General features: G+C 39.0%; 1 protein-coding gene across 7 annotated transcripts in view; it reads right to left on the bottom strand.

The window, feature by feature from the left end:
- MAGI2 (membrane associated guanylate kinase, WW and PDZ domain containing 2) overlaps positions 1 to 24,474 on the bottom strand; it is a 1,226,839-nt gene that overhangs the window by 847,892 nt on the left and 354,473 nt on the right. For all 7 annotated transcript variants that reach the window (XM_075064467.1, XM_075064476.1, XM_075064468.1 and 4 more), the window contains exon 2: positions 13,816 to 13,932. In XM_075064467.1, coding sequence (XP_074920568.1) covers positions 13,816 to 13,932 — 117 coding nt within the window. The remainder of the gene's footprint in view (positions 1 to 13,815; positions 13,933 to 24,474) is intronic.

Below are 24,474 nucleotides of genomic sequence, written 5' to 3'. Positions count from 1 at the left end.
TTAATGGTCATATGAATATTATGGGGTGGGGGAGAAAAGATGAGATCCTGGCCTCGCAGGGGTCAGTGGAAGTTTTGCTACTGATGTTATTTGGGCCAGGATTTAGTATTGTTTCTTCTGAAGCCCCTTTCCACATGTTGGTCATGACTGAAATGCATATCAAGCCTAGTGCCTAAGTCCTAACTCCAGCCCAAAATTTCCATTGACAGATGAGTATTGAGAACACTAAGATGCTGGCTTTTTGGTAGTATTCTAATAAATTACATAGTCCTATTCAAACTGAAAGCTTACACCTACAATTCTGGAAACGAGAGGAAATGTGTGTACAGAGGAAATATGAAGTCAGCAAGGTTTTTGCAGATTGGAGTGCAGTGTTCAACTTCCAAATCATTCTTCATCTTATTAAAAAACCTAATTTAAACCTGCTTGAATGTGCCTCTGCCTTAACTTAAATTTTTTAGAACACTGTCTGGTAGAAGATAGGGCAAAGACTCTCTTTGTTAGTTGACTCTCATGTGAACAGCTCGGAAGCAGAATGAATTGTTTCTATGGATGTGTGATTCCCAGCTGGAGGAGACATACTCATGCTAGCTCTCATCAAGCTATCATGCAAAAAACAGAACGTAGCTGTGCCAGCATAAGCGGCAGGACAGGCTGGCTACCCTGAGTACATGCCTAGGGTCTCTAATGGACACATACCTCAGGCACCTAGCCCAGCTCACGCTGCCACAACTACATTCTGTTTGTAGTACGCTAGTTTCGTGATGCCTAGGCCGAGTATGTCTCGTTGAGCCGCAAATCACACCCCCATCTCCAAGGGCAGACATACTCTGTTTTGCACTCAAGCCCATGCCACACCAATCAATTCTTAATGATAATTTCAACACTCTGAGCCAGGTCTAGCCCTCACTGAAGTCAATAAGAGTTTTGCTGTTGACTTCAGTGAGCTCTGGATCAGGCCCTTTACCCAAAATGCATTTAGTCAAATGCCCTTAGCTATTTCTCCATGTTTTTAAATTCAGTGAGAAACAACATAAGAAGTTTGCAGTGACTAATAAGGTGTTAGGCTGCTGGTTTTGTTTGTTTTTGGTTTTGTTTTAAAGGAAGGCAACACAGGGCAAGTTTTATTTTTAAAAATAAAAGTGAGCTATATTGTACGCCCTTTTTCTGAGCTTTTTGTATGAAGCAGAAGGATTTGTACTTCATATTGCTTTAGCACAAAATATTACCACCTCGTTTCCACAGTTTCAGGTGCAACCTTTTAATTTTCACATCACCACTATGATAACCTAACTGAAAAATGTCATGGTCACAGCCAGAGTTTGCAATGGGCCACTGAAAAAGGATAAAGCTGAACTCGGGTTTCACTCACAATCTATCTACATTTCAAGCCAGTCCACTGTCCCAAAAGGCAAAGAAGATAAGCTGTTGTAACAAATCCTTCAACTATATCTTTTTTCCTTTTAAGGTTCCCTCTTTTGTAGAGGAGAGCATGTAAATCTGCAACCTTTTTAAAAAGAAGCCTTTAATATTTATTCTGAATACTTTTTTACAATGCTAATGAAGGTACAAAGCAACTAACATTTTCTTATGTGTATTATTCTTGCTCTAGTCTTTCACATCCAGCCAGAGGAGAAGAGAGAGACAATATACTCACATCTTACAAGAACCTTTTCTTTTTAGGCTTTATCAATTTTTTTTAACTTTTAAAAAAGAACTTTTATAAAATAAACTACCTAATAGAAACATTCTTTACAAACATAGGGTACAGATATGTCTTTAAACCACCAGACAATGAGTGCTCAAGAAAGTATTGTCCTACAGGAAGCTACAATACCACACAGAGCAAATAGGCTGTACTGGTTATAAGCCCACTGTTGAACCCTTCTGTAGGCCACTGGCTCAGCTGCCAAGGGAGAATGGGGCAGTATCAGGGCCCTCCCACCTCTCAACCGCTTTTGAGACTGGCTAGATCTGCCAACAGCACAAACCCAGAATAGTCCTGCACCAGATCCTGGTCCCTTGAACACCTGCGCTGAACCGTACACAACTGGGCCACAGAAATCCGCACAGGAGGCGGCTGAAAAATAAACAACTGTGCAAGATTCTATCGGATATATCCTCAGTGATGAAAGTCAGAAGGGAGCCTCAAAATGAGACTAATGGACAGGAAAGATCAGAAGCAACCATGAGCTCTCTTGAGGAAGTTTTGGTGAAGTAACTGAAAAGAGAAAGTGTTGCCTCATTGAGCAGGGGAATGGGAGTCTGGAATCCATAGTTCCAGCAGCAACTCACTGCATGCCCTCAAAGTCATTTAACCTTTCTGTGCCATAAAAGAGGTATGAGACTATTGACCTACCTCATCAGGCTATTGCAATACAATAACGCTTTAAAGCCACTTATTATTATTAATTATTTGTATTCTTAAAGTGTCTAGGAGCCCGTTGTGCTAGGCACTGTACAAACATGACAAAAAGATGGTCCCTGCCCAAACAAGCTTACAGTCATTTACTGCAAAAACATGAACACTTGATACTGCTGTTTCAGACTGCAGATACAACCAAGATGATATTATAGCTACAACAATACTGCCAGTTTCTTCCCAATGGTAGCTTGCCAGTGTTGGCCACTAATCTAATATGAAGTGCCAATTCAAACTCAAGGCATCTGAAGGTTTTCAAGCTGTTACTAATTTATCGTGTTAGCTCCCCAGCTTTAATAATATATTCACACCAGTTCTTTTAATTAAGCTTCCATTTGTAGTCCCTAGTTCAAAAAATATTTTTGGAAAGCAATTTCTACATTTTATTTTCTTGTGAAAAAACTATAATTGCAAGCCACAGTCTATGTTACCACATTCGTGCTTTCTGATATGATAACTGTGAACTGAAATTAATAAACAAAGGATAATCTTCTGTTTGACACTCTTAAAATTATTTGAAGCTATTCATAACGTGAAAATAAGAATGATTAGGTACCGACGATGGTAATATGTAGGTACGTGGATTTAATGAGGAATGATAAAACATTCATTCCACACTCTTGTACGACAAACTAAAGTCCAATTAGTGCAATTTTATTCCTTTGCCAAAGCCTTAAAATAATTGGAATAGTCAAAATCTTTACATAATGTTTTAAACTATCAGCCACGCTTGCATGTGGAGCCCTTTTGCCATCCTTCTCTTTAATTTTTTTTAAATTTTTTTTATGTCTGAATAGATCTGAATAGATCATAGTCACAAAAGATGGAAAGCCAGATAAGGGTTGGGAATCATGGACAAACTTATCAGCTGCAACTGGGGAATGTTTGGTGTCCCATTTCTATTTGCAACAAGTCAAAACCGGGGTGCTTTGGGCCAAGCTATTCTAACCTATGCTGGTTGTCAATGAACCTAAGAGACTGTTTGACCAACCAGATATCAGCTCTTTCCCTCATGTGGGACAATGGTATGGAAACCTCTACATTGCGTAGGACTTGCCTTATGCATGGCAGAACCTCCAGAGGCTGGATACCAGTTTAGAGATGATTTGCACAGCCAGATTGACATGCAACAGGACCCAGTATTGAGGACCAACAGTCAAGAACACCACATAGTTGAAGGGTATGGTAGCATAGTTTTCAGCTACATTCAAGATCAGTATAGATAAGACTTCTATAAGTAGTATAGGTCAATACAGAATACAAAATACTTTAGATCTCAAGAAACCTTCCAAGAAGGGCTATGATATGTATGTGCTTATCATCTACAGAACCCCGAAGATCTTATATGAAGCTATTAAAGCTTGGCAGAATGGTGTTCTAGCATGTGGCCTCTGACACAGAAAGGGTCAAGTGTTTGAAGGGCCTCCATGGTTCTCTTGCTGTTGGAGAAGTGGAACCAAGGTGCTTGTGCTGAGGAATTATCAGCGTCAAACATTCATTCTCTGCACTCACTTTCCATTCTCAAGGCTATCATTGCAAGAAAGGAGCTATGAATCTTACAGCCTTCATTAAAAAATAACGTAATTTACCCTGACATTTCTACGTTCTCCATATCAGGGGTTACTGTACCTCTAACACTCTCGCAGGAACCAATCCTTGTAACAAGCCCTGTTGCCTACTCTGTCCCCAGATCTTCTCTAGCAATACCAGCATAGAATCCAACCACATCAGACACACCCTCAGGGGCTCATTCACCTGCACATCTACTAATGTGATATATGCCATCATGTGCCAGCAATGTCCCTCTGCCATGTACATTGGCCAAACTGGACAGTCTCTACGTAAAAGAATAAATGGACATAAATCAGACATCAGGAACGGTAACATACAAAAGCTAGTAGGAGAACACTTCAATCTCCCTGGGCATTCAATAACAGATTTAAAAGTAGCCATCCTGCAACATAAAACCTCAAAAGCAGACTTCAAAGAGAAACTGCCGAGCTACAATTCATGTGCAAACTTAACACTATTAATTTGGCCTTGAATAGAGACTGGGAGTGGCTGGCTCACTACAAAGGCAATTTTCTCTCCCTTGGTATTGACACCTCCTCATCAATTATTGGGAGTCGACCACATCCACCCTGATTGAATTGGCCTTGTTAATACTGGTTCTCCACTTGTAAGGTAACTCCCTTCTCTTCATGTGCCAGTATATTTATGCTTGTATCTGTAATTTTCACTCCATGCATCTGAAGAAGTGGGTTTTTTACCTATGAAATCTTACGCCCAAATAAATCTGTTAATCTTTAAGTCCACCGGACTTTTCAGTGTTATTTTCAGAGGGAAATGTGAACAAGCGGGGAGTCTGGGAGAATTGAAGATGAGGTCAATGGTTTGGCTAGGATTTAGAGAGGCATATGAACAGTTGAATACTTATCACATTTCTGAACTTCATGATATTCATTCTGACAAGTTTCTAGTGGTCAGTTTACTGTATGGCAGGCTTCCCTAATTCCAACAACTGAAATTTGGTTTGCTGTGGTTACAGACTGAAACTTTGACATATGTTTTCATATCTCATTGCCTAAATCTATATTGAGTATTTTTAGGTGCCTAAATATGGATTCAGTAGCTTCATTTTAGGCATAAAAATTGAATGTCTATTTAAAAACCACTCCCATTTGCTGTCTCATTATTTTGAATATTGAAAATTTGCTTTGAGCACCTATCTGATCAAGTAAAATCATCAAATAAGCAAAAGACTGCCCATGAATATATCTACGTCAGCCCACTCCACATTCAACAGGCTAAAAGGAGAGAGAAAATAGATGAGTTTTGCAGCATGCCCAGAAGGTTAACAAATCTGGGCTCTGGTGGAGCAATTTCCCAAATAAAGGACCCCTCATAGGAGATAGTCTCCTAGCACTTTCCTCTTCTTTATATCAAGGGAATTTCAGTTCGAGCACCTCTGCCATTCTCAGCTCTGTTCTGCATTGCTAGCTCTTGTGATTTTATAAGAAGTCTCACAATATTTGGTGATTTTTCTGAACACACTAGCTCCTGGAGTCATGTGATTACGTGAGACTCTCAACTTTCATTAAAAAAGTGCATTCCTATCCCTCATGGTTGCAGATAAAAGCTTGAAAATGTGACCTAAGTATACCCAAAAGGTTCAAAAACCTAGAAGGTTAACAGGAAGGATCAATAATTTATTTTTAAAAAATCTCTTGATTTCTAAGCCAATCTCATGATTTTTGGAAGTGTGACATGATGTTTGGCTGCTTTGGGTTGGCAATATTCACTGTGGCTGTGTGTCAGAGAGACAGAAATAATCTCCCAGATAACTAAAACCATTTTGGACTTTATAGGCTAAAGCCAATACCCTGAATTCCACTTCAGAGCCCTTACTCATGCCCAGCTTGCAACGTAAGTTAGTTGTGACCTCTTCTATTACCCACTGTTCTTGATCTGTAAATGTTTCTATACATATATCAAGTAATCAACAAAATTACTGATATCATCAAGATTCATTTAAAACTATCACTGTCTTTGATCCATTTGGTATCATGTTGCAAAACTATATGGACGCCTCAAAGTTAGACCTAAATCACAGATACCACTTCTTCTCAGCAGCTCACAAATATGAAAGGATCTATGCAGAAAAGCACAATATATTAGAAAGAGCTCATAAGAAAAAGTGGGAGCTGTTGATTTCAGAAAAAAATGGATCAGTGTAAAATAATTCATCTAAGCAACAAATATTGTCTCAAAAATTCTCAATTGTGACCATAAGCGTACCGTGCAAGAGCAAATTTCTGGCTACATACATTCAGGCATTATTAGCAAGCCAAGCAGCATGCAGGTGGCGTTGTCTGAAAACCTCCAAATGGCTGCAAAGATACAACAGCCTACATCACTTAAGCTAGTTATGTGATATATCTTATTCTAAAGAAAGACAGGGTTACCCGCTTCTAGAGCTTGTGCCTGCTCCTATTAAAGTCATTGTTAAAACTCCCACTGATTTTAGGGGTGCAGGGTCAGGTGCTTTGAGGGCAGTGGTACACATTGGCCAGTGTGCGAGTTAAATAAATTGGTTCCTGATATTCAAAAGTGACTTGTGATTTCAAGAGTTCTGATTTTTGGGGTAAGGAATGCAAGAAAGCAGAGGCTGTTATAACCAAAAGCAGCTGCAGAGGCACTGCAAATACCACAGTTTTCATGTTACCTTCCTAAGGAAATACAATGTATAAAATCCTACTCCTTCCTTTATTATATCAAAGGATCACACTACAATTCTTATACCACATCACATACCACTTTCTTTCCTTGAATACCATGTGTTTTTCTTTGGCGTCTATAATTGTAAGATAAATATTTAACACATATGCACAAAGCAGAATGAGTGGGTATTCACCCATGAAAGCTCATGCTCCAATACATCTGTTAATCTATCAGGTGCCAAAGGACTCTGCTGCCAAAGCAGAATAAACGATTGAGTAGCTGAGGTTAGACACCTTCTGGAAATACTCATTACAAGTTACCTGAGAAAGGTTTACAGAAATCCTGTCTCTTTTACCTCCTGAAGACTATCAACTGTACAATGCTTCTTCCCAATTTGCAGACTCCATTTTGACATATGTTTACCCTGGATATTAATTAATCCAAAATCTTGATTGATTCAAAAATTAAATCTCCAAATTCTTCTTCCTCATTATCCACTTTCTCAAACCAACTATATCAAAAAGCTCCTGTGCCAGCGCATTTTGAGCCTGAGCCGATACCCCATAAAGCCAATGGGACTCTGATGGGCATTGGACCAGACCCTTATACAACAATAAAAGATTAGGATGCATCTTTGCATAACAAGAAAACAAATCCGTAAAATTATAATGAAAAATCCATAAAAAGGATACATAAAACCAGTACATTATCATTTTTAACATTGATTAACATATTTATACTGGAAAACTTTAAATAGTATTGTGAGTATTTCTATTTCCCAGTATCATTTAATATAACCAGATGTTATATTACCGCTAATGGGAGAGGGAGAACGACCCAGTGGGTAAAAGTCAGGAAACCTGCATTGTGTTCGCACCTCAGTCACTGACCTGCTGTATAAACTTGGGCAAGTCACTTCACCTCTCCGTGCCTTGATTTCATTTCCATGCCTTTCTTCTCAGTGGTTTTTAACCAGGGGTACAGGTACCCTGGGGGATACGGAGAGCTCTTCCAGGGGTTTACATCAACTCACCTACCTATTTGCCTGGTTTTACAACAAGCTACATAAAAAATACTAGTGAAGTCAGTACAAACTAAAATTTCATATAGACAATGACTTTTTATACTATACACTGAAATGTAAGTACAATAATCCAATTGATTTATTTCATAATTAGATGGTAAAAATGAGAAAGTCAGCCATTTTTTCAGTAATAGTGTGCTGTGCACGTATGTATTTTTATGTCTGATTTTGTAAGCAAGTAGTGAGGTGTAACTTGGGACTACACAAGACAAATCAGACTCCTGAAAAGATACAGTAGTCTGGAAAGGTTGCGAGCTACTGTGTCTTATCTGTTTAGGTTGTCAGTTATCCGGGATAGTGACTGTCTCTTATTATGTGTCCAGCACCTCGTCCAATGGGCCATCATCTCAGTGGTGACTTTAGGTATTACCGCAATATAAGTAGAAATAATAATGAAACTCAATCTTACTAACACTTCCACATGATTTGTTTTATTTTTGCTCAAGATACATCAATATTGAACATAGCTGCCAATGACTCAACTTTAAATACACTCATTTTCAACTTTGGCATGTGTCCATGTTAGATAAATAACAAGAACATTCCCCAAGGGCCCTGCCTTGATTTATTCTGAGCCATCAAAGTCAAGTCAGTGCAATAACTAACACTTCTGTATGCAAGAACAAAACATTCATTAAAGCTAGTAGCTGTGATTTTCACTGATGTGGACTCTTCTTCGTTGTTTTTCGGGTGCTAAGAACAGGTTATTTTATTCTAACAATAGTGCCACGTGACGAGTAAGTGCAACTCTTAACTGCCAATATCTGGCCTTTTTAATTTGTTTATTTTAGAACAGAGTCATGCAGTCATTTTTCACTCATCAAAAGATATTTTTGACACTGAGCTAATTTGTGAGAAAAAATCTGTCTCCTCTATACACTCTCCTTTGAACACTCTTGGAGGTATATTTTTACACCATACTGATTATAAATCTCAAATATTTTACCATTTCTACCAGGATCATGCAGTGTGATGCCTGCACATGCACATAATCCTTTGGTCAGATTAATCTTCTTCCTTGTTGTTTTCACAGAAGGATGAAAATCAACTGCTACTTATTAATTATAATTCTTAGATCACCCTTGCTGTCCTATCTCAAAAACAAAACCAGCCTCCATCCAGATGCTAGCTTTGGTAGGTGACTGAGATTGTCTTATGTCCAGTATTAGCTATCCTTTCACTTTCATATGCTCTTATTATTGATCATAAATAATAAATAACAATGAATGTATTATTATTGTTATAAATGATGTGCATCTTACTAGTACCCAGAGAGTCTAATCAGGCATTATTGTCCCATGATGCTAAAGTATACACAGCACCGCATTTTCAAAAGACCTCACCTCCGATATGTTCTCAGTGGGACTGACTAGGTCCTTACCACCAACACCACCAACAACAAAAGATTTTCCTCTAAGCCAGTGTTTTCCACAACACTTTATCCTTGCTAGTTAGGTCTCAGATAGGACTATCTCTGCATGAAGAATAAGGAAGAATGAACAACCACTTCCTCTCTCATGCTCTGTGCATGTGGCATCTGCAGTGTGGCTACAAGCCCTATGTAGCACAAGATACAGCATGACAAATGCTGCCCCTAGCACTTATGGCCTCAGAAGAGTGTCTATGGCCCCTCCTCCATCCCAGATAGCACCAGGACAGTTACAGCGGAGTAAATGCTTGCTATAACTTTTCTATGGTTTAGCAACTGCCATATCTCACCACACACCTCCTCAAGAGGATATTGTGCAGCATAACACCTCCGTGGCCATTGCTCCTCACCCCTCAATAAGCCTCTGCCATCCGATTACACTAAGGGTGAACTGTCCATAATAAAAAAAACAAACAAGAAAAGGACAGTTCAACTACTAACAACTGCACATTGAGATTTGTGCTCCAACAGGCTCCTCTCCCCTCCAACAACTTTTTTACAGAGTTCCCTGGCTTTCTTTCAAGAGTCTGATTGTCCAGAGCCCAGCATCATCTAAACAGCTGTGGGTAATCTTTAAAGGGAGTCCTGTGGCACCCTTTAGACTAACAGACGTTTTGGATCATGAGCTTCGTGGGTGACGCAAGTGGGTATTCACCCACGAAAGCTCATGATCCAAAATGTCTGTTAGTCTATAAGGTGCCACAGGATTCTCTGCTGCTTTTACAAATTCAGACTAACACGGCTACCCCTCTGATACTATAAAGGGAGTTAACTCTGTCTGCTGGTCTTCGGGAAGGACCTTTGCATTGCTGTGACGGGATATAGCAGTGTCCCTCCCACTGCTCAAAGGGCCATCTCTGTTTTAAATACTTTGTTTTGCTCTCCATTGTTTGTAATAGTTGAAGCATTTAAAGCATCATCATGTAGATTGTGTCCCTTGCTGCTTTTATCTCTTTTCTTATGCAGTTTCAAATTAACATACCATTTTCTTCATTTCCTTGTTTGTGCATCAGCTTCATTAATGCTGTCACCACAGCTCTGGGTTGTGTTAGTTAACTGCTGCTTCACTGCAAAAGCCTTACATATATAGCCCCAAATTGTGCCATTTGATATGTGCATGTAATTTCCATTGACAATGTAGTGAAAATCTATTTCATATGTCTATGACTACTGTGACACACGTACTGAAGGCGGCATTTGGGCCATTGGGTCATATGGCCAGCTCCCCTTTGGTGAAAACAGCATTGCAAGGCCAAACACATGAACAAAATGCAAGGAAAGTAAGCCTCAAAAATCCAAAATCTGATTTGAGTCACACCCACAAAACCCACTGGATTATGAGCAGGGAATTTGACCCACTCTCCTTATTTTTGCATATCTTTATGCATTTCTGCCTGTTTAGTCTCTTTGCCCACAAAAGGGAAAACATATTTCAGTGGGCCAAATTTGTAGCTGGTAAAAGTTTGCCAAACTCCACTGACTTCTAAAGGCCTACCCTGATTTATAACAGCTGAGAATCTGGCCCTCTGTTTTTTGTTGTGCATAAAGCTTCGACACACTCCAACAACAGCTGTGTGCCTCTGTCTTAATTTGATTCTCAGTTTACAGATCTTTTACTGTGATGACAGTGGGGGTGTAATTCTCCTTAAAGTGCTGCCGTGCCAAAGGACTTTCCTTAAAGCGCTGCTGCGGCAGCATTTCGATGTCGCTGCCCCTTTTGTCCCCCCATCAGCAGCCCTGCCGGATGGTGGGTGAGGCAAAAGGGGCGGCTGCTCCGGGGCCGGCGATTTAAAAGGGCGGCACAAGCCAGGAAGCATGGATGGGCTGGCTGGGGGGACCCCCAAGCCCTACCCCTTCTGTCCAAGGCCCCATCCTTTCCGGGGGCCCAGAGCCAGGCCCCCATACCAGTAAGTGTTTCATATTATTTTCACCCCTGGCTACTGCTATGTCTTGTGGCAGGATTTGTGGGAAGCCTATACATGAGCTACATTTATCATCTTTCTTAGATCTACTGGCAATGGAATAGTTTATTTGATAATCTTGCTCTATACCTGTGAGATCGTCTCTTTACTGTTTATAAAAGAAATCATTTTGTATTGTCAACCATGACTTTTACCTTCTAATAAAGTTTCAGAAGTGCTGACTGCCCGACGCACAAATTTAAGACAATGGGAGCTTTCACTGCTCAGCCTCCCTGAAAAACCAGGCCCTTGATAATTTTTAAAAAATAAGTTAATAAGGTATATTAAAAACAGAAAATAGTTTAGGAGTGCATTCTCCTCTAAATGTGCAGGTGTATATGTTGTTAATATTGACTGGACTTACGCATGAACACTGGAAGCAGAATAAACCTACATGTAAGATATATTGTAAAATTCTGACAGTTTTAAGAAACAAATGGACAAAGTGGGGCCTGTTGTACATGATGATGTCCTTTTAAATATTTATTATTTGGGTGTAAGTAAACTTTTAAACAAAAATGAAAGGTGAACTCACTGTGTATTCTCTTAATTGTTTTATTTTAAAATTCCCATATTTTGGAGACGCTATCTTTCCAACGGTTTTAAGAACATTTTGAACAAGATGTCATGATTACCAGACCATAGTTGTTTTTTTCCTACCACCTGCAAATGGAGTAGGAAAACGGTTTTACACTGTCTCCAAGAACATGCCTGGTTACTTAGTAATTCAACAATTGTCATCCATGTCACTATCAAAGTAATTGAAATCTCTTCTGATTTATGTTCTTGGATTTTTCAGGTTCTCTTATCAGTATAAATATTTCCTGGTCAGCTTTCTTATCCTATCCAAGTGCGTCTATAACAGTTTCTTGTGATTGTTCTTTACCTCTAGTTCATTTCAATCAATTCAAATTCTATCTACTCTGGAAGCCAACCTGTATGTAAGTGTACTATCCTTCTGCATAGTCCTACTGCACCTATCATTTTTCAGTGATACATTTGCTCCTGCTTGGTAACATACCTCCTTGTATATACTATAGTATGCAATGCCGTATTTTACTGGCCTAGTTAATTTCTTGATTTAGAAAAATCTTCAGGTCATATCATGCCCTTAGTGTACATACATAGCTTCCACTTATGTCACTGGAGTTTGCATGTGTGGATTGAGGGCATGATATAGCGCTAAGTCTAACTTACTCACTACATGAGAAATGGTGACTACTGAAACTCCTGCTGCTCAGATGTTCTCCCCCTATCAAACCACACCATAGGATGCCAGGTAGCAGGGACTAATGTTTTCACACTGGTCACACTGTCTTTTAAAATCCATATCTCCAGAAGTAAAATATCTGTGGCAATCCATCCATTTAGGTTGATACTCTAAATTGAAGAGGGGTGCTATAAATACCCAACCTATTGTGTCAATGGCCCTCGATAGACCCCTATGTTTAGATAACTTCTAACTATACCATATTGAGTGAGGCCCTGGTCTCAAAACATTTTTGCATTTTCACCTCTGCTTGGATCCACTATTCTTCTTCACAGTGCATTTAAAGCAAACCCAGCTGATTACAACTCACACAAAAATAATGTTTCTGATCATCTAGATAATATATAAGCATCCTTTTGTCCTACCAGGGCAGCTTGTACACCTGAAAGTAAGGTATTACATTTATTTACCTTCAGCTTCAAAAAATAGAAAAAGGATTGTGCCTCTTTTTTAGTGCTACATATCTCCTTTCTTTTATATCACGAAAGATAAAACTCAGATAGGAACACTGACAACATCACAGCTTTCAAAGTGCATTCACCCGTTACTGTGTAAATAGTACAGTCACTTACTTTAATCCATCTTCCTCAGCCCATCACACCTGCAAGTTCAAGGGTGCACACTCTGCACTTCCTGATTTAAATGCAGCAGTTTGGGATTTGGATTACATTTATCAAGCTATTACACTATGCCAGGGGTATCAGTTTTGACAGACATATTGTCAGTCACCAAACAACTCTATTCTAAAAGACTTGGTGCTGCTAATCTGCCATTTCTTATATTACTACTTTTTATATGGCTAGTCTACAAATATGCCAGTTGGTTCACTACTAAAAATAAGACCAAAAAAGTTTATATCAAGGCTCCAGATCTAAATATAGTTGACTTGTATTCCACCAAAAACTTCATGCAGCTGCTAGACAAGTTAAACACTTGAGACCATACCTGCTGCAACTAAACTAAGCTGTCTCTTAATTTCTATATTTCCTTCTTCCTCCTCCTATTACATTTCCATCTCCTCCAATATAATACATAAATGATAAAACTCTATGGATTCTATATGGTGTGGATAAAATTCCAACTATCAGATACCAGCTTAACTGTCCTGTAAATTGGTCAAATCATTTGTATTTTAATTTTTTAGAACCAGACCAACTACAGAAGAAGCCACTGTACTCAGAAATACCTGCTTTGCCACAGTTACAGCTTCCAATGCTAGAAATTGCCTCTGAATTATTTTGAGTAGTCTCTAAACAATAATTCGGTCCACACCAAGCCACAAATGAGAAAGAAGCTGCTCTGTCCATTAAAAATCCCCCCACCTCTTAGTATTTTGATGCTTTTGTGATTTTTAACTGGCATCTACGTTCATTCTGGTAATTGGTCACCTCATCCAGAAAAAGAGCATATAATCTTCCTCATACTCACATGGCACTGTGCGCAGGTAGAGATTGTCTCGTATGATCTGCTGTAGCTCGTGGTCCACCGAACCTTTCTGGAACCGTAAATTGAGGTAGCGACGAAGGTCCTTATCAACGATGCCTCCTGTAAAAGCGACAAGAGGCCACTGAATAAAAGACCAAACAAAGATAGTCACAGATTTTAACTTCTTTTTAAAAAAAAATTAAATCATCGCCTTGCTTGCAACAGAATCAGTCACTTGCAGTACAGATCACTTTCCTTTATACTACTGCCAGGACAAAGATGGTTTTTAGCTACAGAAATGCACTCAGCATAATAATGTAATTTCTCATTGATAAACAATTATTTTCAAGAATGAAAATACTTAATGACAACTGAGTAGTAAAATCCACAAAGTTAAAAAAACCAGACATCTATGAAACAAAATGAACCACAGACAGAGATGTCAAAGTATTTTACTGCACAGGCAGATAACATGTATTATGCTCTGCATGATTCCTTAGCCATTGCTCATCAGCTTATTAAAAGCTAATTCCCTTCTCCAAACTGCCCCTGTATGACATGTGAAAAGCTCTAACTCCAAAGGCAGTCAGAATACAAGGTAACTAAAACACTCTCAAATGTCCCGAACGCTCACAAAAATAATAAATAATCAGTGCCATGTTCACTATAAATGATCCTTGCATGTGGAAAATATATAATAGCAATCAAGTGTGCTTATTTCATTTCCACCACTGAAATCAAATCAATAGTAAGGTGATAGCATCTCAAAAAAATTTACAAACTTGCACATAGATGACAGGAAGCAGGTTGAACATACCGTCTCTCCAGTCTCACTATTACTTTAGAGCAAACCAGCTTAGACATTGAATCACTGCTCTGCTGTGAATTGAATGCATCATATTCCATGATTAAAAACAGATACATAAATCAAATCTAATTTATGTAATAAACATTTCCAGAAATATTTCCCCTCCATCTCAGTTAACTAACTGATGGACCACATTTTGTTACTATAGGCAAAAATCTATAAATAGCTGCAATTCTTACTGTTTAACATGAGGGAGGAGGGATAATATAGAAAACCCTTGACATGCCATTCACAGAGATATTCCCCAAGATGAAACATCACAATTGGATTGATTTCTAACTTGTTGCATCGCACATTCAACCTCAAATCACGCAAAACAAAAGACAGTTGTAGCTGAACCCTTTCACAAAAGTACCTGGGCTCTGTATACAGAAAGCCTGTCCTGCAACCATGAGCAAATATCCTCCCCAGCCTGATTATCCCCATCATATCAAATGCCAGTGGAAACAGCCAATGGTTATAAAAACAAAATACTTTTGTCCTTACAATTACTCCTACTTCCCTGTCAAAATAATCTTTTTTACCCCCACTGTTTTTCATCAACTTCAAAACATTTCTGTTCCAATTCCACAAAAGCTTATAAATAAATTGCAAGCTTTAGTTAAAATCAAAAGCAACTGACTTCTACAATAAACATCCCAACAGACACACAAAGTACCTATGTGCTAGTTTCCTGGATGGTCAGGACTTCCATGCAAGTCTCTGCTCTGCAGCTGTCCAAGCTGAGCTACTCAGTCCATTACTTCAGCACTACCAAACCTTGTTTCTAACCACAGGCTTTATGCATAGGACTAGACCATGCCTACTCCTGCTAGTTTATTACAAGAATACAGAGAAGTGAGGGCTGGAGGAAAGCTGCACAGAAATGCTCTGCTAGTGATAGGAATTAACCATCCTTTCTGATTGGCTGAAAAGAGTAAAGGTCCTGCAGCTCTTGCTCTCCCTGCTCTCTCTAATGCATGAAACATACCCACTGATGCAGATGCTTTCTGGCAGCCTGAGAAAATGCCAGCTACAGAACAACAGATGTAGTCTGCCTACTGACATAAGCTAGAATCAGTCACCTTGTGGAAACGGCTCTGACGTAACTACGTTTAGTAGTGTATGTGAATTCCTGACCCTAAAAATGAAGTCTTGGTTTACAACCACCTTCTCAAAACAGCCATTTATTTCACCTTGTGTCAAAAATACGCACCACAAATCCTTACAACACTACATGAAAAAAAGTGACCTGATACTTTTGTAAAAACGTAATTTCAAATGAAAGTGTAACTATATATATTAACAATAAATGATATCCATAACCTTCTACTACTTATGCACAGATTCAATAACTGAACTTAAGATCAGCCTTAATATTTGACCCCTGTGGTTGAGGAAAAGAACTGCCAACCTGCAAGCACAAGTGCAACATACCAAAATTGTACTCTGCACATTGTTATATATTGTAGCATGGAAAAAACTTTTTTTAAAGATCTGATCTAAAGAGCAGTCAGAGAAATCACAGAAAGAATATGTACAAGCCACAGTATTTCCCTATCAAAAAATCATTATGTTCCTAGCATTAATTGACATTTGGACATAGGATGCTATTTTGTGACTATGATAGAACAATTACGTTTACACTTTAGAAGGCTGAAACTGTACTATATTCGATTTCATATGCATGACAAATACTCCTACTGGAAGGAAATTTTATTTAAGCAAAACACTTGACATTTTCCCCTCTCTTAAAATGTTCTGCTACTCTAATTCATTTCAATGTTCTTTAAAGGCGTGCACCAATTTTCTCCCCATTGGTGCCTACTATATCTGTAAAAGGTTGGCAAGCAGCCTGTTAGTAGCCTGATCTTGCTCTCACTGAGGTCAAAGGGAGAACACTCAGTGACATGAGTACGAGCAGTACTGGGCCCTGAGACTTTAATCATGGAAATTCATTTAACAGAAATGGATTATATTTAAATCTTCTGATACAAAAATCAGAAGCAACATCACAGAGGAGAAATACAAAAAAATGGAACATGTTCTATAAAAGGCTGTAATAAGGTTTAGCAAAATTATACATTGAGCTTATTTTAGAAAGAAAAGGAAAGGACCACTGGCACTAGCTGTAAGAGCTAAGGATACTTAACCTGAGGGATGAGAACTTGAGACAAGAACTTAGGATGAGAAGTAGCCTCTGTTTTTGTGGAGAAGTAGAGACATACAACTGACCATATCCAACCCACCTGAGATAATTTTCTGGCTTCCATGACAAATTAACTTTCTGTACAATGCAACTTTCCCTTAAAAAAAATTAATCAGGTAAGTTTATAGCTATTTTGGTTGTGTGAATAAACATCCCTAACATGAAGAGGCATAAACCAACAGAACATTTTCCTGAGCCTGCTGGCAGCCTGAAATAATAGCTCTACAAAGATGTGAATTGCACCACATACCTTGGTAGCAGGGCCGGTTCCAGGCCCCAGCGTGCCAACCGCGTGCTTGGGGCAGCATGCTGCGGGGAGCGCTCTGCCCGTCACTGGGAGGGCAGCAGGCGGCTCCAGTTGCTCTCCCACTGGCATGCCTGCGAAGGGTCTGCTGGTCCCACGGGACTGGCAAGAGGCAGAACGCCCCCTGCAGCGTGCCGCCGTGCTTGGGGCGGCGAAATGGCTAGAGCCGGCCCTGCTTGGTAGTATAGGCTGTGTGCCTAACATGTGATACTATTGCAAATGTTTGTGCAAAGCAGGTAAATGTATGCAGAAATGGCCAAATAAACAAAGGGCATAAATAGTTGTGCCCCTAAAATCGCTCCTTCCAGGTAGATGCTGAACGTAACAGTTACTTTACTAAGGACCCAATCTCACAAATTGCTCAACATGGGTAGGCACACCTGTGCCAATGTGGAGCCCCACTAAAGCCAAGCACAACAGCTTGCAGGACAGAGTCCTATAAGTTACTATGTTCTTAAGTTACCATGCACATTCTACCAATCTCCCATTGTAACAAGTGAAAGAGCTACTGTGCATGAAGGAGACTAAATGGTACTGGGTTCCTAAATGCATCCCACAGATTATAATTAAAAATTAACTTGGTCCTCTCCACAGGCTAAGTCAGACAACTATGTCATAGAAAATCCATGTATTAGCAGCCATGTCTGGTCTTCTTTTCCTGGCTTGAGGCATATACGTTTCAGTTCCATTTAATTTCAAGGAATCCCATGGCTTTACTAGCTGGGAAATATAGGACAGCAGTTAAATACTTCCAGTAATGAACTCTTTCATAGTGTATGCAAAATAAACACAAAATGTAAAGTCAAATGCAAAGTACTATAATTGGGAAGGAAAAATCAAATACCCAGTACAAAATGGGGAATAACTGACTAGGTGGTAGTACTCCTGAAACAGATCTGGGGGTTACAGCAGATCACAAATTGAATGTGAATAAAAAGTCTGATGCAGTTGCAAAAAAAGTTAATGTTCTGAGGTATATTAACAGGAGTATCATAAGACATGGAAGGCAATTGTACTCAGCACTCATGAGGCTGGAGTGCTGTGTCCAGTTAAGGGCACCACACTCTAGAAAAGTAGTGAACAAATTGGAGAGAGTCCAAAGAACAGCAACAAAAATGATAATAGATTTAGAAAACCTGACTTACGGAAAGGTTAAAAAACTGGGCATCTTTAATCTTGAGAAAAGAAGCCCGATGGGGGATAGGAGTCTTCAAATAATGTTAAAGAGGTGTTATCAAGAGAATGGTGATCTATTATTCTCCATGTCCACTGAAGATAGGACAAGAATGGTTTGTTTTCACAATGGAGAGAGGTAAATAACAGGGTCTCCTAGGCATCTGTACTGGGATCTGAGCTGTTGATAAAAGATCTGCAAAAGGGGGTGAACAGTGACGTGGCAAAATTTGAAGAAAATACAAAATTATTCAATATAGTTAAGTCCAAAGATGACTGAAGAATTGCAGAGGGATCTCACTGCCCTGGAGGACTAGGCAACAAAAAGGCAGATGAACGTTAATACTGATAAGTGCATAGTAATGGAGTCATTGTGGAAAGTTCTCTGAAAACATCCACTCAATGTGCAATGGTAGTCAAAAAAGCTATCAGAACATTAGGAACCATTAGGAAAGGGATAGATACTAAGACTGAAAATGTCATAATGCTACTACATAAACTGATAGTATGCCCATACCTCAAATACTCTATGCAGTTCTGGTCACCCCATCTCAAAAAAATACATTAGAATTGGAAAAGGTACAGAGAATGGCAACAAAAACAGCTTCCATATGATGAAAGATTAAAAGACTGGGAGTGTTCAGCTTAAAAAAATAGAGACAGTTAAGGGGCCTAAACAATCATGAATGGTATGGAGAAAGTGAATGGGGAAGTGTTATTTACTTCTTCACATAACACACGAACCAGGGTTCATCCAATTAAATTAATAGTAGCTTTAAGACAAACAAAAGTAAGTACTTCTTCATACAACACAGTCAAGCTGTGAAACTCATTGCCAGGAGATGTTGTGAAGGCCAAAGATATAACTGAGTGGAAAAAAAAAGATAAGTTTCTAGAGGGTAAGTCCACCAACGGCTATTAGACAAGATGGTCAGGGATGCAACCCTAGGCTCTGGGGGGCCCTAATACTGACTGCCAAAAGCTGGAACTGGACGATAGGGGATGGATCACTCAAAATTTGTTTTGTTCATTCCTTCTGAAGAATCTGGCATTGGCCACTGAGAGAAGACAGGATACGCTAGATGGATCATTGGTCTGGACCACTATGGCTGTTTTTATGTTCTTAAGAGGCAACAGGCTTAACTTGTAGCAAGAGATTTTTAGGTTATATATTAGGAAAAACTTTCTAACTGTAAGGATAGGTGAGTTCTGAAATGGGTTTCTAAGGAAGGTTGTAGAATCACCATCACTGGAGGTTTTTAAGAATAGGCTGGACAAACACTTGCCAGGGATGGTCTAGGTATAGGTATTGCTTCTGCTTCCACTCAGGACTTGATGAGCTCTTCCAGCCCTATATTTTGATGAGTCTATGTCTGTTTTAGATGCAGCTACCAATCATGATGGCGAACTTGTAGACATGACTGAACTTGAACCCACAGATTATAAAATTAAATACACTTGGTCAGACTAAGAACTGCTGTCTTTGCATGTTTCACCCATGAATTTAAATGAGCAAAGTATAACCTTTCATAGTGTTTTAATATATATTTTGTGTCTAGTTTCTTTCTCCTCTCAATAGCTAGTAGCAAAGCCCATTTTGTAAAGAAATGCAATAAAAATACACAGAAGGATATTAAACAGCTTGTAGCTGATTAAAAAATTCAAAACTGGAGAGGATAATTGCCATTTCTGAAAAAAATGACAGAGATAAATGTAAGGAGGTTTATACTTTTCCCCAGCCTGAATGTTGTTAGCGGCTTTTCATATATTCCCATTTTGTAACCCTGAGATGCTGCAAACGGAACTTTACAATTTTTATTTTTCAGAGAAGGACTGGTTGCAAAGTGTGAACATTCCTCTTGCTGTTCAAACTACATTAGGAGTAAGAAATAAAATATTTAAAGCTAATATAACTTTTCTGGATTTAGCTTACTTATAAATATTTTACAAAATGTTCATGAATTACTGCTTTCTCATCCTGTATCATAACTTTTCAACAAAGTGACTTCCTAGGATGTGGTATGGTAGATGTTATTTGTATTTTAACAGTATAATCAATTGCATCTCAACCATGAACAACTGTCTTGGAGATTTTATTTACAGGGATTAGAATCTAAAAGATTTCTGTTTTTCTGGGTTCTATAAATACTCTTTGTAAGAGAAGTCTATGAGTAAGCGAGTCTCATGTCTAAATTTGCATCTTTCCAGGACCTACATGCCTTAGAAAAGTAAAAGGTAAATTCCCTAAGATATGTTCCTTGTGAAATCAAATAGACGAAGGCTATACTTGATTTACTGGATGATTGTCAAAATATTGCCGCTGACTTGCGGAAAAGCCTTGTAAAATCATGGAAAAGTAATGATGGACCCTATTATTTGTGGTCATTTGGAAGAAGGTTGACAGCAGGAGCCTGGGGCTGAGAACAAGGGCCTGGGACTGAGAGCAGGAAACGTGTCTGAGAGAAGGGGCTCTAGCTATTGGCAGCCCAGTGCTGAGAGCGGGAGCGGAGGGTTGTCAGCAGCAGCCTGGGGCTGAGAGGGGGGCTCCCACCATCAAACGCAGTGGAAGCCTAATTTTGCGGGATCTGCAGTTTCCGCAATATCTTGAATGAAGTAGAGCCATACTCCTCACCTTATTTTGTGTAATCTTTTCATATCATTCCATAATGCCATCTCTCTCTCTGCATATTTCTAATTTAGATTATAAAGACAAAGTCTGGGCAGAAGCTATAGTCCAGGCTCAGTTGATTTAAACTGGCTCCCACTGATGTCAATCAAACAATGCCGATTTACACCAGCTGAAGATCTGCCCCCATGTTTTTAATCTATGGTGCTATATCAAAATGCTTATAATAACTAACACCACTATAGCATCATTTTATGGGTCACTGAGAATAATGCAACATTATTCTGAAGCCCGTTGAAGGAAGATTTGGCCTAGGCCACTCATTGTCTTCCCTTTTCTTTAGTCAGAGGATGGATCGGAGAGGCCTATCAATCACTAGATTGCATGGGGTTATGCTGACTTCATTAGCTCCTTTCCCTATGGGTGTGGGGAATGGAGAAAAATCTATTGTGTACATATGTAAGTAACCTGCAGAAATTTTTCCTAAGCTTTTCAACAGACTATTAATAATCAGGGCCCTGTGTACAATGCAAGAATATAGCTGTGTACATAGTCATATTTCCGAATAACTGGAAATTTTGACATAAGAAATACCAAATTATCCCATATCCCCCCTACCACAATTCCCTTTCACTGTCCATTTGTCCAATTATCCTAGTCTTTAATTAGAGTGACCAGATGTCCCGATAAAATCAGGACTGTCTCGATATTTAGGCATTTGTCCCGTGTCCCAACCAATGTTTGGTCAGGATGCAATTTGTCCCAATATTTCACACTGCGGGTTTGTTTGTTTTTTGCTCCGCTGGTGGCACTCTGGTTTCTTGTGGTATTTTTTAGCTCTGCCAACAGCACTCTCTTTTTGGGGGGATTTTTTGCTCCACAGGCGGCACTCCAGTGTTTTTGTTTTGTTTTGTTTTTTGCTCTGCCAGCAACCCCTCCCCACGTGTCCTGATATTTTCTTCCTCTCATCTGGTCACCCTATCTTGAATACATATTTGCCCACAAACACCTCTGTAAAACCACCTTCTTCCATGTTGCCTCTTATGCATTGGAATTTATGCCCTGAAGTAATCTATAATTCTATTACCTTCTCCTCCTTCAAATCTCTACTGAAGATCCATCTGTGGTGGGCACCTGCAGGAAATCAGCCAAACTGATTGAGGAGCAGTCAAGAACAGCTGATATTAAATATATCTCCGTTATGTATTTTCACTGGCCTAGCGCTATTTCACTGCAACAAATTCAAGCTTAAAAAAAAAATTCCTACTGAAACAGGATAAAAAGGTGGTTTATGAATGGTACCAAAGTTAGTCTATAATGTTAGATATTGTTCGTGACACAAACTGTTAAGCAAACAATATCTGTTATTTCATAGTTTCCATAATAAAGGCTGTAGCATGCACTTAACATTTTGGAAGCGCTATATGATTATTCTAATTCTTTATTACCTTTCTTAGCTAACAAGAGTACCGACAATTCAGTTTTTTAACAGAATGTAGAAATTCTGAAGCAGCATCAGAACTCTCCCTTGTTTTTATAAGGATTTATTATTAAAACACAGCCTACAGCAAAGCACATTATTCAAAGGAAATGATTCCCAACGAACATATTTAATACTCAGAGGAGCATAGAAACATAAATGTTGGCCATTCATTGGTCACTTTATACTGGGCATACTTGACACTAGAAGTTACTTAAGGATTCTATCTAGAATACATAATCACTATAAGACTTTTCTGGAAGCTGCTTGAAAAATCCTTAAATCCTTTGTAACAAACAAACATTTTATAAACTTCCTTGTTTTAAAAACCCGCCATTATGCATAGATTTTTTGTCACTCTCTTTCCAAGTCTCCTTTGTCTATCTACCACCAGTCTCAAGCAATTGCATATCATACTTGAAAAGGCCTAAATGTAAGAGGTGATCAATCTATACATTTTTATGGCTCCCCTAAACTCCTCTAAACTCTCTGGCACAATTCAAGATATGACAAAGCAGTGAAAATATTTATGCAGGAAACTTAAAATGCTGTAAGGCGCATTTCTTCAAGGTGAATAAATCTTCCTATAACTTTTACTTCATGATTCTTTATTGATGATGTAAATAATTTTCAACAACAAAGTGTTCGGAACATAGGTAACTTTTGGGACTAAGGACTTGTCTACTCCTGAAACACTACAGCAGTGCTGGTATAGCACTTCAGTGTAGACACACTTATGTCAGCAGGAGGGGTGTAAATGTCACTGCAGCAGCATCTCCAGAAGACATGGCGCCTGAGATAGGAAAACAGCCTCTGGTAGTGCTGGAAGGCTGCGTACAGCAAGGGGTCAAACATGGGACCCACAGGCAGGTATGGCCTTGCTTTTTGTATTCACCTGCATGACATGTTTCAGTTAGTGGAATCTCAGCTTTTATTTATTTAAATAAAGTAAAGTTCCCAGCTGTCATGATTATGATGAAAATCCTGCAAGTGTGAACCAATGCAGTAACGTCATCTTGAGTCTGCAGGGAGCTTCAGGCATTGACTCGGAGATGTAAACTCTCCTGTTCCTTATTAAACTCATGGAAATGTCAACACTAAGTCCAACAATAACACGTACAGCTGTGCCAAGCTCCTGAAGTCAGTGTGATTTAGACGGCCATTTCTTTGCGGCAGGAGCTGTCATTTATTGTGTAGAGTGCCCAGCACAGTGGGGTACCAGCCCCAGTACCAGTCTCTAAGAACTACTGCAATATCAAACATAAAAACTGAGTTGTACCTTATGCAACAAAGGGAAATTTAACTCAATTTCTGTTCAGAAGACTCAGCATTTAATTTTTTGGGCTCTAGGTAATGGAAGTATAAATGGAGCCCACACAGTATTTTCACTGCACTATTGTTGCTGCTTTCTCTCTACAAAAGCTTTCAAGAAATTGCTTCCTACCCTAGTTTTAAACTTCAGTGAAGATGAACTTTCTAATTAGGGATTAGAACTGTTTGTAGTTGTCTCCAGCACACCATCAATTTGACTGATAACTTAAAATATAAACATTAATGATCGTGACTGAAATATTTAAAGGATTGTAACTGTTCCTACAAGACTCATTATGAAGGAAATAATTACCTCTACAGAATGTTTTTTTGACAAATAGTAAAGGTGCATAATCATAGTTATAAAGTATCAATGTGAGGCTACAAAGCTAGCTGGAAACTAGGGGAAAAAGCCTTTTCTTTTCACTTTGAGCTTTAAAGGGATTTATTGAGGCCCTACTGCAAGTTCGTCTTCACTTAAAAAAAAAAAAAACAACAACAAAGCAGTGTGTGATTATAATTCAGTCATTCAGATGATAGATCTTGCTCCCATTTTTGTTTGAGCTGTGAGTAGCAAAATCTTGTCCCAATCTGGTCGAGGCAACCACTTGCTATGGTACTACATGTAACTCAGAATAATAAAACCCCAAAGGAAATAATGGAAAAACCCTAGTGACTTCAATGGGAGCAGTCCCAACTATGGACCAAATGA

This window comes from Chelonoidis abingdonii, chromosome 1, assembly GCF_003597395.2.
Source record: "Chelonoidis abingdonii isolate Lonesome George chromosome 1, CheloAbing_2.0, whole genome shotgun sequence".
Taxonomy (NCBI): Eukaryota; Metazoa; Chordata; order Testudines; family Testudinidae; genus Chelonoidis; species Chelonoidis abingdonii.
This window is presented reverse-complemented; position numbering and strand designations above follow the sequence as displayed.